At 59.8% G+C, this 12,828-nt stretch overlaps 3 protein-coding genes across 3 annotated transcripts in view; all 3 read left to right on the plus strand.

The window, feature by feature from the left end:
* The first annotated feature begins 35 nt into the window (after positions 1–35).
* Positions 36–2,671, plus strand: CHLRE_40g760147v5 (uncharacterized protein). The gene is made up of 10 exons (XM_043073042.1): positions 36–56; positions 121–279; positions 511–558; positions 638–773; positions 841–1,197; positions 1,277–1,421; positions 1,507–1,705; positions 1,786–1,827; positions 1,912–1,974; positions 2,188–2,671. Exons 2-10 carry the CDS (start codon positions 229–231, stop codon positions 2,209–2,211), a joined length of 1,065 nt encoding a protein of 354 aa, XP_042914029.1. The 5' UTR covers positions 36–56; positions 121–228; the 3' UTR covers positions 2,212–2,671.
* A 6,574-nt stretch (positions 2,672–9,245) lies between these two features.
* CHLRE_40g760197v5 (uncharacterized protein) lies at positions 9,246–11,987 on the plus strand. The gene has a single exon (XM_043073043.1). It carries the CDS (start codon positions 9,362–9,364, stop codon positions 11,759–11,761), a length of 2,400 nt encoding a protein of 799 aa, XP_042914030.1. The 5' UTR covers positions 9,246–9,361; the 3' UTR covers positions 11,762–11,987.
* A 48-nt stretch (positions 11,988–12,035) lies between these two features.
* CHLRE_40g760247v5 (uncharacterized protein) overlaps positions 12,036–12,828 on the plus strand; it is a 5,568-nt gene continuing 4,775 nt past the window's right edge. Inside the window, exon 1 of the mRNA XM_043073044.1 lies at positions 12,036–12,765. Within this exon, the coding sequence (XP_042914031.1) occupies positions 12,134–12,765 (632 nt within the window). The 5' untranslated portion in view covers positions 12,036–12,133. The remainder of the gene's footprint in view (positions 12,766–12,828) is intronic.

Genomic DNA, 12,828 nt, shown 5'->3' on the forward strand with positions numbered 1-12,828 from the left:
AAGACACGTTCACACGATTGGACAACGACCGTGACGGGAAACTCACACCAGACCAGGTATGTGGCTGCCATGTAGCCCGTGCGGCACTGGAATGTGAGCATTTAATCATCATGCATGCAGGTGCAAGTTCTCATGGCCTCACTGCTACCAGCCGAAGTCCGGTGCAGTGCACCCCAGCAAGCGTACCTAGCCTCAATGGTCGCGCTCGGGTCAGACCAAGGGGTAGCCATGGCTGATGTCACGTCCTCGCTCAAGTCCTGCCGCACGGCATATAAGGAGGTAGGGCACGTTGTGCTGCTGTGTGTCAGGGGCCACAAGGGAAGGAAACATGCAGGACACTGTACGCCATACCATGCGGCAATACTTGAAGTCCTTCCAGCATACCGACCTGCTAAGCCCATTTGCTTGATACCCATGAATGGCCTTCATTGTGTGTACAGTACCATATAAAGCATGCTGGTCTTAAGTTTTGACTTCAGCATTGCGCTGCCTGCTGTTAAATCATTGTAGGCTGCCGCCATTGTGCGCATGACTGAGGGCGGCAAGGAGCGCCCCGAGGTAAGTGTTGTAATCACCTTGCTTTGAGTTCATGATACTCCCTACGACTCAAGTAATCCTCCTGCCTCAACTGGTGCAGATGGCAGAAGATTCCATTGGTGCCGAAATGGCTCTGTGTCGACTTGCTGAGATGCTGGTGCAGCCGGGAAACACGACAGCAGCCATGTCAGCATTCCAGCAGTACGATTCCTCTGGTGATGGTTACCTTGACGTGGGTGAGTGAACGGTTATGCAACGTCTCCACGCGCACCTGTACCTCATGTGGACCAACGTTTGCTGCAGGGGAGCTATGCAAAGCACTGAGGTCTTTGCCAGGGGTGCAGCTAAGCAATCACGAGGTCCGGCTGCTCCTGGCATACCTCTTCCACTATGGTGACAAAGACAAGGACTTGAGGCTGTCCGTGGCAGAGCTGCAGTCCTCTTTGGCACCTTTCGTCCCCAGGCCCAAGGAAGAGGAGCTGCAGCGTGCCGTTGCTGCCTATAATGCTAATCACAACCTGCCAGCACTGTTGCGGAACATACACAAGCTCCAGCCAGCACTTTTATCTGCAGTGTGCACGCAGCTGTCCGGTGGTGCAGGGGCTGCTTCACCATTCCCACTAGAATCACTTGGTGCTTTGATTGCCATGGCAGCCCCCGGTAAGCCCTGCAGTAGATTGTTTGTTTGCACACATAGATGGAAGGCACATGAGATCACAGTTGGCCCATTCTTGTGCAGGTGTGACCATTCCTTCCCTTGAGGTGGAGCGGCTGCGGCAGCTACTGGTGCTTGACACAGGGGTCCATACCATGCAGCCAGCCGATCTTGTCACCCAGGTCGGCCTATGCGCTGATGCGATTAAGCGCGCGGCGGCCATTTCCAGGTAGGCACGAGCATTGTTTGTATGGCTGGGTGTACAGTGAAGCATGTCAGACCATCACCGACATAATACGCTGCCCTTTGAACAGGATGGTATTGGAAGCCAAGAGCCAGAACATTCCAGTGCAGTTGGACACGGACCTGGGTGGGGCTGAGATAGTGCTGCAGCGCATGTCGGACATGCTGGTGGAGGGCAATGGCCAGCAGATTGCAGAGGCCTTCAAGCGCTTTGACAAGGATGGCTCAGGCTACCTGGACGGACCTGAATTCTGTGGTGCCCTGCGCCAGGTATGACCCTTGAACTAGCTAGCTTACAGCAGTTGTGATTTCTCCATGCAGTTTGTTGCTGATGAGCCCTTGCCACACAGGCTCAGGCAATGATCACCATGGATGAAGTCAGGACAATGCTGGTGAGCACCGTGTACAAAAACTGCCTCCTCACATGTTATCCCTGCGCGCTGCAACTCATAGTATTGCATGTATTATCTTCGCAGGCCTACATCCACATGGATGCAGACAGGGACGCGAATGGGCACATTTCATTGGACGAGATTCAGGTTGGTTGCATGCGTCAAAGGCAATGCTTGACACCTTGCTGTTCCAGCTCAACTCCCAGCCAGGCATGCACAGTGAGGGACACACAGTGATTGGCGATGACGAGTGCTGCGGTTTGGGACCACAAATGACTTAAGAACTAGCCCTCCTGGTGTTCATGTCCAAAAGTGCCTACTGAGCATAGTGGTGCCCCCGTGCCACACCCACATCTACAGGCAATCTTAAGGCCTTTCCAGTAACACGTGGATAATGTAGAACCTTCCCACACGCACATGTCTAGCATGTGTATGTATGGTCGCCTTTATATGAACGCACACAAGATGCTGACACAACTGGCATGATGGTATAATGGAGACATGATAGCACGTCCTTGAGAGGTTGCGTATCTATGGTATGGTACTGGTTGTGGTGCCCACTGGGCAAGTCGGTATTGGTAAGGGTTTAGTAAAATTCTGCTTGTGTGTGTTGCTTAAAATGTACTATGCAAACTCCTAACTGCCATGGAACGGATGCTGTGACATTGGTTGCTGCACCTGCACAAAGCTAGCGCAGTGGCAGTTAGATTAAGCACACCTGAGTTTGGTAAAAGCAGTTTAGGCACACCTGCATATGGTCCAAATGGACACACCTTCTTAGCATGATGAAGTCCACCAGGGCCTATCTCAACTCACATGGATGGTGCTGTAAAGCACCTTTTGGGGATTGTATATTACCAGTATCATAATGCAGGCAGTGTTGGGAGCTGAAGGGACACACCTGTATTGAAGGGACACACCTGTACGGAAGGGATGCACAGTACTACCGTACGTTTATCCGATCACCGCGCACCCCACCCGGGTAGACATTTACTTTTGCACCGCGCACCCCTGTTCCGGTATTGTTTTGGGACCGCGCATCCCCCTACTTAGTATTTCTGCGATACCGCGCAGCCAGTAAACTGCGCGATACTTTAGTGTGTGGGCAGTTGCAACACCACTTCGCCACAGCCCCCAGGGTTGCACAGTACTCAGTACGTGTTAGTACGTACTAGTACGTACTGAGTACTAGTACGCCTCTCCTGGGTCTCAGTACGGCGCAAAATACGCCAGGGGGGCGGGGGGCGGGGGTGTGGGGGGTCGCCGGCGGGTGCCGGTGGCCGGTGGTCGTGCCGTGTCAATGCGTCGGTGGCACAGTGCAGTGGCGAGAGGCAACATAGCCGCAACATAGGCAACGTCTTAAGCATAATATGATTCTGTGTGTGTAGTTGCTCACAACCAAAAGCCTGATATCAGTGACACGATGGCCGATGCGATGCGCGAACCGAGCCTGCCCTATTGGATACGCGCAATGGAGCTCTGGATGGATAAACTTGATGGCCAAACAGTAGGCAAAACAGGCTGCGCAGTTGTCACTCCGCTCATTTCTCGACAATTAATAACAAGTATGCGTTTCCAACAGCACAGGGAGCTGTAACGACCTCGAGTATGGTCATGTATAGTAGGATACAGGGAAGGATACTAAGGAGGAACACGGAGAGCGAAATTTGCAATGGGACCGGGCATAGGCTGCATGGGACGTACTATAGCACGTACTAACCCTTGCTCGCCGGCGTATTATAAGTGAATTATGGTGTATTGTACTAGAAAGCTGCGTACTGCGTATTAATACGCGTATTATAAGAAAATGGCTAGTACAGTGCAACCCTGACAGCCCCGCACATCTTTGAGCGCCACGCAGTACACGCAGCGTGCTGCCGCCAGTCTTAGCTGGCACGTTGCAACACCAATGCGCCACAGCCCCGCACATCTCCTACCCTCCAGCGCCACGCAGCGCGCCGCCGGCAGTCTTAGCCGGCACGTTGCAACGCCAATTCGCCACAGCCCCGCACTCTCCTACCCCCCAGCGCCACGCAGCACGCCATTTGGTCAAGCACTCTCCTCCTCGCCCTCCTCCTTGCTCTGCTCCTCGCTCCCCTCCTCGCTCTCCTCCGCGCTCCCCTCCTCGCTACCATCCTCGGCCGACTCCCTAATAAATCTTGCGCGCAAAACTCGAAGCATGGCGTGCGGACGTGCGGTCCGCTCGCCCGTGCGGGTATTTCCGTCGCACCGCGCACCCCCCGGGAGATTGTTTTTGCAGGACCGCGCACCCCCCCCAAAAGTGCGCGGTAATTCGACTTTTTGGGCAAGTACTTTATTTACATGCGCGGTGATCGTGTGCGGGTACGGTACTTGGAAGCAAACATGGAAACACTCATAATGACTAACTTGGGGTGTTGAGCCAGGGGGGGTTAGAAAGCTCAATTTCTTACCCCGTGCTCAGTATTACAGAGCTATAAGAGAGCATTATGCACGTGCTTTTAGATTTTTGGGCTGAGCCCCCCCAGCGAAGCGTTCCAGGGGGGGGGCGAAGCCCCCCAGGAACACCCCTGTCCGTGGCTGCGTTCGTGCGTCGGCAAAACATAGCATACTGGCGCAAACCGCGACTGCTACGTATTAGTATTTGTTAATGCCTATTGCACGTAAATAGGCGGCGGGGAAAATTCGGGCGGAGCGAGAAGTGCCTTGGCGCGTCCAGGGACAATTGACTTTCGCGAGGTCGCGAGGAAAGCATCCGGTGCCCGCTGATATGCAGTCTCTAAGGCAAAATATGTTGGCGGCAAGCAAAGCGGGGAAGTATATCGAAAGTTCTGAGCGACTTGCCGAGCCATGCCTGCCGACGCGCCAGAATGCCGAGAAGCCCCGAGGTCGCCCCCGCCCCGCGCCCAGCCCTTTGAGCGTGGGGCGCCGGGGAGGTGTTGAGTATGGCAGGAGGCGAAAGAAATGCTTGGGGTGTTTGGGAGCGTGACAAGGCACGCATGCGTGGCGCGGGAAATCCCGCACGGCCCCAACCCGAGTGTCCCTAGCCGATGCGCCTGCGCGTCGTAGCGGCATGGAGGCTCTGACGGGGCGTTACACGCCTAATAGCTCCCAAGCGTACGGGGGCTCAGCCCATTTTCCAGCTGTACAAAGCTGACACCCCTTGTTAAGGGGGTGCCTGGTGAGGAAGTTCTGGGCCGCCAAAGTTGGGGAGTTTGTCCTCATCCCTGGGGGGTCCGTCGGGTTTTGGGAGCCCATCCTGGCGGATTTCGGGAAGCGCCCCACAATCAGAACTAGAGGCCAAACGCAGCAGTACGAGGCTCATATGTGCACGTTGTGATGCAATAAGCACACACAAAGCGTGGGAGGGCTAAGTTATGCGTCCGGGCATGGACATGTCAGGACATGTCTCCACATTCAACAAATGCGCACTGACACATCTGGGCTCTGGAGCGCTGGTGTGCATGAGTTCACGTCTAACAAGGCTGCTGGTGCACGTTGTCTATTCGTCACGTGGCAGAGAGTTGAGTGCGGGGTGGGCTGGGTTCAGCGCTCGTATCTTCCTTCGTTCGGAACAAAATTTGCCCAAAAAGGCCTCTGGCGGACGAAATTGTTTGGACTTGGAATTTCGGCCAAAACGCACGGGATCTTGGGGGGTCTTTTGGCAAACAGACGAAGACATTTTTGGGATTTTGGCCACTTTTGGCCAAGGACAGGGGGTTCCAGCGGCTGCTCCATGGCCGAAACCTGCGTGGCACATGGTAAGAAGGCTCAAAGGATGCGAATTGCAATTGAAGGGACAGTCCGCGGGCACACCGTACCCACGCCGCGAGGGACCGTCTCCGGCCCAGAGAGAAACACCCACCCCGTGGTTGACTCCCGACCTTCATAGCGTTACGCGCATGAGTCGAAGCCAAGCCGAAGCCCGCCAAAGCCCCACCGCCACGTCACACCCCTCATCTCGTTTAGGTCTTTTGGCGGCAGCACCAACACAAAACAAGGCTCGACAGGCCAGTGGTCTGCCGACAGCCCCATCAAACGCAAGCACCACACATATATCATGTCCGAAGACGATGGCTGGCATCAGAGACGCGCAATGTCTTGGCCCGAAGGCCCACGTCTGATAGTCTGTGCCAAGGCACAACTGGAACTGGAAGCCAAGCCGAAACACCACCAAGCCACAGCACACCACAACCCCTCTCAAAGGGCGCACCACCCGCACCACCCGCACCACCCTCTCAAAGGGCTGTATCTATGGGTGTTGAGTGCAGATGTAATTGACAACATTGCACATGGATCCTAGATCCGGGTACGACCAATGAGGTGGATCCAGGGGGCAGCCTGTGGGTATTTAAGCGGCTGACCACTTGCTGCTGAGGCATAGAAACGGGTGCTCACCTGAAGTAACATACCAGGCAGCCCTTCCCAGGGTGATTGGTAGTGCCGAGTGGACGGTTCTTCCCACCCTGTGCACCAGTGTAAACCAACGATTGACACTACTGGCCATACCCTCACAACCGGCCATTTGTGGTGTCAGCGGGAAGGGAAAGTGGGAAACTGCCTAAGTCTGCGGGACACGCAGCAGCAGCCTTCACCGCCGGGTTCCCCCAACGCTTAGCCAACCCCCTCTCCCCCTCTCCAGTTACCCTACTAATCCCAAAGCTCGGGCACCCCAACCAAGGCCGGCATGCTAGTGCACTAAGCACCTCGGCAGTCTCGTTACCTTTGTCTCCACAGCTATCCAGCCCGTTAAGAGGACTGTGGGAGTGGCCATGGCACAGCACTAGGGCACGTCCTCTTACATCCCTTGTGTGCCCAGCGACATCAGATGATCGTAGGGCAGCCCCCGTTACTTATTCATTCAACGCAAAATTTTGGGGGCGCGGCGCGTGGTTGGTATCAAGACCAGGTTAGCTGGTGCTCGACTGGCGGGTCGTGCTGCCTGGTCTCCCCTTGGTCTCGCAGCGCCATCAAGCTAAGCCGACATGGCAACACCCTCGCACGTGCAGCCTAGCAGCGTCAATTCTATACCGTACTATGAGATGGATGATTGTGCTCGGCAATGGCTGGCATGGCTAGAACGCACTAAGCGCATGTACGGCTTGACAGACGACCAGACACTGGATGTGGCTGTCTGCTGGCTAGTAGACTCTGCCGCAACGTGATATTCCGGGGTTGAGAGCTCCAGTACCACCTGGGCATAATTTCAAAGCAATTTTTAAGAACGATTTGAGGCAGATAAGAAGGAGCTATATATACAATCAGCTGGCACGCTGCCAACAGCGGTGGCGTAAATCCGTGAGAGTATATGCGGATCGGTTCCGTGACCTGGATCCCCTATGGTCACACAAGACCACGGACCCTGGTTACAGCTTTTCCTTCCTCCATGGACTTCAACCAGACATCTGTGAACACGTGTTTTTGATGAAGCCAAGACGCTAGGAGCCGCTATCCGTGATGCCATCTACATGGATGAGGGTACGTATGCAGCGTCGTGTCGCAACCCCTGCCAGCACGAATCGCTCTTGGCGCAAGGAGCCGCGTGACCGCTGAGCAGACCACTCGGATTGCTACCCGGGCCGGTTTGACCGTCGCTATGGTCGGGATCTTAATGAGGAATTCGAAGATTAGCGTGGTACCTACCGACCACCAGACCGCCGGACACCCGCCCCTTCCAATCACCAGTGCGCAACCCTGTACCACTACCACGACCGGGGTCGCAGGATGTGCGGCGAGACCAGGGTCGACCGGGAGACCGGTGACGCTCCTGCTGGAGGGAATCGCTGGGGCAGGAGCGCACCTGATGGAGATGTCTGGAGGCAACGAGGCAGAGGATGACACGTACATTGAAGAGGACTTTGAGGCCTACCAGAACAAGCGCGTGTTGGACTTGGACTACATTTCCCCGCCCCAACGGTGTGTGGCCGCCGGTCCCAATCAAATAGAGCCCAAGCACCCCCGCGTTGTGCCCCCGGCACGCCCAGCATCTCAAGCTACAGTTGCGCCCTCACCTTTCCCTGCGCCTCCCACGCGTGGGCCCCGCAGGCCGCTGCGCCGCCGCCAGCGCCACTGGAGCTGCCGTGTATCGGCCACACCGAGCGCCAGGTGAGCCATCTGATTGCACGGATCCAGTGCCGGCAGCGAACCCTGCGTTCGTGGTCCTACAGATTGCGGATAAAATTGTGCAAAGGGTGGGCAAATACCCAGTGCCCCTTCGCACTGCGGTGGAGTGCGACCCGGCACGCATCTAAGCGAAGGTAGGAAGCCATCTGCTGCAAGCAGCTCGCCAGAAGCAACCCATCAACACTACAGCCGCGGCCGTTGCCATGCCTGTGATGGCGCCAAGCCCCATGCCACCCTGGCGGCACACGGTGACACCGGCGGGTCTCAACTCTGGGCACGAGCACCAAGCCCATCGACACGGTCCGACCCCTGACCAACAGGGAGACCAACACAGCTGTGCATGCTGCACCTGCTGGCTATCCAGCCCGGTTCCAGGTGTGTAAGGCGAGGGTCCTGGTCACTAATGGGCGGGGCGAATGGACGCCGGTGAACTCAGGCGCTAGCCATAGCGTAATCACACGTGACACGGTGCGGCAGCTGGACCTGCTGGATGACGTGCAGGATTCAAACGTTCTTGAATGCCTGTGGATGGCGGGATCAGGTGGCAGGGCGGATTCAGGGCCTAGTACTGTCAACCGGGGACCTGAGCATGCGGCTAAGTCCATTCGTCAGTCAGGCCCTGAACTACGAGCTGCTGCTGGCCACTGATTTTCTGTACCCGGCACTGGCGAACATTAGCTACTATCAGCAGCGTCTGGAAAACACAACAGATGGGAACGCCCGCGCTAGCATCCCCATCCATTTTATGTGAATGAGTCATCCCACTGCTTTGCGGACGGAAATTGAGCAGGAGCTGGAGCGGGAAGTCTATCTGTCACACCCACCGGTGGCCCGCGCCCCACTGGAGGCAGTCGAAGAGGCTCGGTGGGGTGAGGCAGTGTTCGAAGTCACGGCGACACATGCGGCGCCGTCTCAGGAGACCACACAGTCCTCATCTGACACTCTCGTCACCTGTGAAGGGGGCAATGGCGGCAAGCAGTTGTCAACAGCATCCCAGTGAGTCTAGTGGTTGGCAGTCTGACGGGGAACCGCTACCCCCGCTGTCCGGCCAACCCGGCAGTGAGTCCGAGGCCAGCGGCACAGAAGAGGAGAAGGCTACCCCGCCCGGCTGAGCTCCTGACCCCGCCAGCTGTTGCCGCTGGGTCACAGCATGAGCCCATGATCCTACATGGACCCCGTTCTTCCAGGAAACCCTGGGTACAACCCCGGTGCCGTCTGGCGCTGACGATGACGGACACCTGGACGCTGCACACATGTACGGCATCCGTGCCCGAGCGCTACTACGAGGAGTACTGCCCTTCCCCGAGTTACGTGAAGCTATCTTAGCTACTGTTGACCCCAGGCTACCTACACACCAGCGGCAGTCGTTGGCTTGGTGCCTGATGCGCAATCACGATGTGTTTGCCCTTACTACTCGACAACTGGGCTGATTATGAGCGCCGCTACAGCCGCAGCTCGGCATGCCCAGCTGCCGACCGAACCGGAGTACCAGGACTCCCGAGTGCAGCCCGTGGCCACCGCCATGGGGGGAGAGGCGACCAGCAAGCGTGTGCGCGTCCGGCTGCTAGGGCCCTCGGGCCTGAAGCAGGCCATGCTGGCGCACTGTCAAGCCCTCGGCGACTGCATTGAGCTGGGGCGGGACCCCGCAGATGGCCAGCCGCTGTGGGGCAAGGTGGCCGATGCCCTACACCTACTCCTCACTACGTACTGGATCTCTGGCGTCAACGTGCGCATCACAGCGGCTGCCCTGCCCGCCTTCCTGGCGCTCGCCCTAGCTGTGCCGGGGTCCGACCAGGCATACAAGGAGCACTTGGTGCAGACCTTCCAGTCCGCCCACTGGGCCCAGCAGCCACGCCAAACCGCCCTCGCAGCTGGTGGCCGGCGGGTGTGCGTCCATGTGCCAGCCACTCTCAACCTACCCCGGCACCAGGCATACCGCATGGCCCTCACCGGCGGTGGCACAATGACGGGCAAGCTGACGCTGGACAAAGGAAAAGTGCCGCGGCCGCCACACCGCCTGCTGCCGCCTAAGTGGGCGACACAGCCGCCCCCCAGCCGTGACACGGGTGTGGCTGGAACTGCCCCGGGCAGCAGCAACGGCGGAGGCACTGGCGGTGCCAGCCCCTCTAGCGGCAGCGCAGGTGCGGCCGGCAATGCCCCCAGTAGCAGCCGCGGTGACGGTACCGGTGGCGGCAGCCCCCCTGGCGGCAGCGCAGGTGCGGCCGGCAATGCCCCCGTGAGCAGCAGCGGTGGCGGCCGAACCCCTGGCGGCAGGGCAGGTGCGGCCGGCAATGCCCCTAGTAGCAGCAGCGGTGACGGCACCGGTGGCGGCAGCACCCCTGCCGGCAGCGCAGGTGCGGCCGGCAATGCCCCCGCGAGCCGCAGCGGTGGCGGTACCGGTGGCGGCAGCGGCAGCACAGGTGCGACCGGTAATGCCCCCAGTAGCAGCAGCGGTGACGGTACCGGTGGCGGCAGCCCCCCTGCCGGTAGCACAGGTGCGGCCGGCAATGCCCCCGATAGCGGCAGTGGTGGCGGTACCGGTGGCGGCAGCCCCCCTGGCGACAGCGGTGGAGGCAGCCAGGGCCCCTCCGGCGGACCCTCACCTGCCCCCAGCCGGCAGAAGACACCACTGCGGTTCCCAGAGGATGTGCGCCAACACTTCAGGGCCTACTATCAGGGGGCCACCCCCAACCCACTACCGGGACCCGCCCCGCCCCCAGTAGCTGGCAACGCGGGCAGTGCACCGCCTACGAGCGCTGGCGCACCCAGGGCACCGGGCCCCAGCGCTGCCCCAACCTCAGGCACCAGTGCAGAAGCGCGGGCATACGCGCAGGCGTACGAGGAGTACAAACAGCTGCAGACGAGCCCGGCGGCAGGAGCAGGCGGAGCCGGGGCCACAACGGGGGGTCCGGCAGGGGCAGCACCAGTAGCAGCTTGCGATCCGGCCTTCCAGCAACTACTGGCCCGGTACCGCCGGGCTACTGGCTGCCCAGCCGGGGGGCAGGGCTCCACAGCAGGTGCCGACCCCACAGCCACTACATCTACACCGGCGGCCACCACCGCCACCCCCGACCCTGGCCCGCCCACCACCGTGGGCTCCGCAGCCTCAGAATCGGCGGACGGGGATGCAGGCAGTCTGCTCACGGGCCAGGGTGGGGTCGGGGTCATGGACATCACACCGCCACCAACCAACCAGCCCCAGCCAACTGCATGGAGCCAGCCGTCCCCGGGACTCAACGACGTGCGCGCCCAGCTCTTCCACAACAGCCCGCCATTGGGCGCCGCAGGACCAGACCTGAGGAGCCAGGGCCGCGGCACCCACAGCAGCAGCCAGTCCAGCGCTCTCCTGGGAGGGGACAACACCAACGGCAGCCAAGCCGGCCCTAGCGCCCAGCAGGCCCGCCTCCTGTTCAAGGAGCACCTGAAACGCCTGGATCGTGCTGGCCACTCGAGGCAGCAGTTTGCGCCACGGCAGTGCCCCCACCCTATGGCACACTGGCCCACAGAGCCGGCAGGGGGCTTCCCCAAGTCGCCCGACGCCCACACCGGGCTCCCGGCGCGCGCGGTGATTGAGTGGTTCAACAGGCTGTCAGATGGCGAGAAGTACTGCAAACAGCCCAAACAGACGCAAACAGACGCACAGACAGCAGCCCAGGCGGGATTGGCGTCCCTCATCCACGCGCTGACTGTGGCCAAGTCACGCAACAGCCTGTGGAAGTACGACGAGGCCACACCACCACCCAACCCGCTCGAAAGCGCGGACATGGAGGCCTTCTGCTTCCCAGACGGCCGCCCTCCACCGCCGTCGGCGGCGGGCTCCCCCCGCCGGTAGTTGACGCTGCCAGCAGGCACGGGTGCGGCCGTTGGGCCGCCGCACCCGCTACGCATAGCTACCCACAACATGCAGAGCCTGCGTTTGCCAGGCGCGGCTCGGCGGGTAGCAGCAGCGGCACGGATTTGGGCGGAGCTACGCTTGGATATCATCTGCCTCCAGGAAACACACTGGACGTGCAGGGCAGACCAGGCAGCGTTTGAGCAGACCCTACAACTAATTGCGTACGAACTACACCTCAGTGGGTGGAAGGTGACCGGCGCACAGTGGTCCACTTCACGGGCGACAGCAGGAGTGGCATTCCTTGTGCGGCAGGAACTGTGGGAGAGCAGCACCTTCACAGCCCCTGCCCTCAGCCCAGTGCCCACAGCCATGCTTGCAGGCCGCCTCGCAGTCCTGAAGCTCAGGTGGGGCGGCCGCTCAATCACCATTGCCAACACCTACTTCCCAGCAGCATCAACGCAGGCAGCAGAGCAGGCAAAGCGGGAGCTTATCAGCCAGCTCCGCACACAAGCTGCGCTCAGTGCGGCTGCCACAGCGGGGGAGGTGGTGATCTGGGCAGGTGACTTCAACTTTGTGGAGAACCCAGCGCTAGACAGCTCTGCCGGCCCAGGGGGCCGGCCGGGCGATGCACCCCTAGCAGCGCTACTGCGGGCGGCTGACCAACCACAGATGGTGGACATGTATCGGCACCGCCATCCTACAGCCCGGCGCTACTCGCACTTATACCGCGCACCAGTAAAGGGTGGGTCCCGGCTAGACCGGATCTACGTGTCGGCAGCAGCAGCAGCCACCGTCTGCCATGCAGACATAGCCCTGGTGTCCAGCTCTGACCATCGGCCAGCCTTTATCGACCTGCTCCCGGCACCCAGCCCCGGCCCCGGGAAGGGCCGGGCCCGGCGCCGCATGCGGCTTTTCTTCCACCAGCACCCCGACCTTCGGCAGCAGCTGGAGGGCTGGCTGGAAGCGGAAGCCGGGACCGCACCAACTGAGGACGACCAGCGGCAAGCCCTACTCGCGTGGTGGCCGCTGTTCAAAATGCGACTGTCAGTGAAAGTCGCACAGCT

The sequence above is a fragment of the Chlamydomonas reinhardtii genome, assembly GCF_000002595.2.
Source record: "Chlamydomonas reinhardtii strain CC-503 cw92 mt+ unplaced genomic scaffold scaffold_40, whole genome shotgun sequence".
Classification (NCBI taxonomy): Eukaryota; Viridiplantae; Chlorophyta; class Chlorophyceae; order Chlamydomonadales; family Chlamydomonadaceae; genus Chlamydomonas; species Chlamydomonas reinhardtii.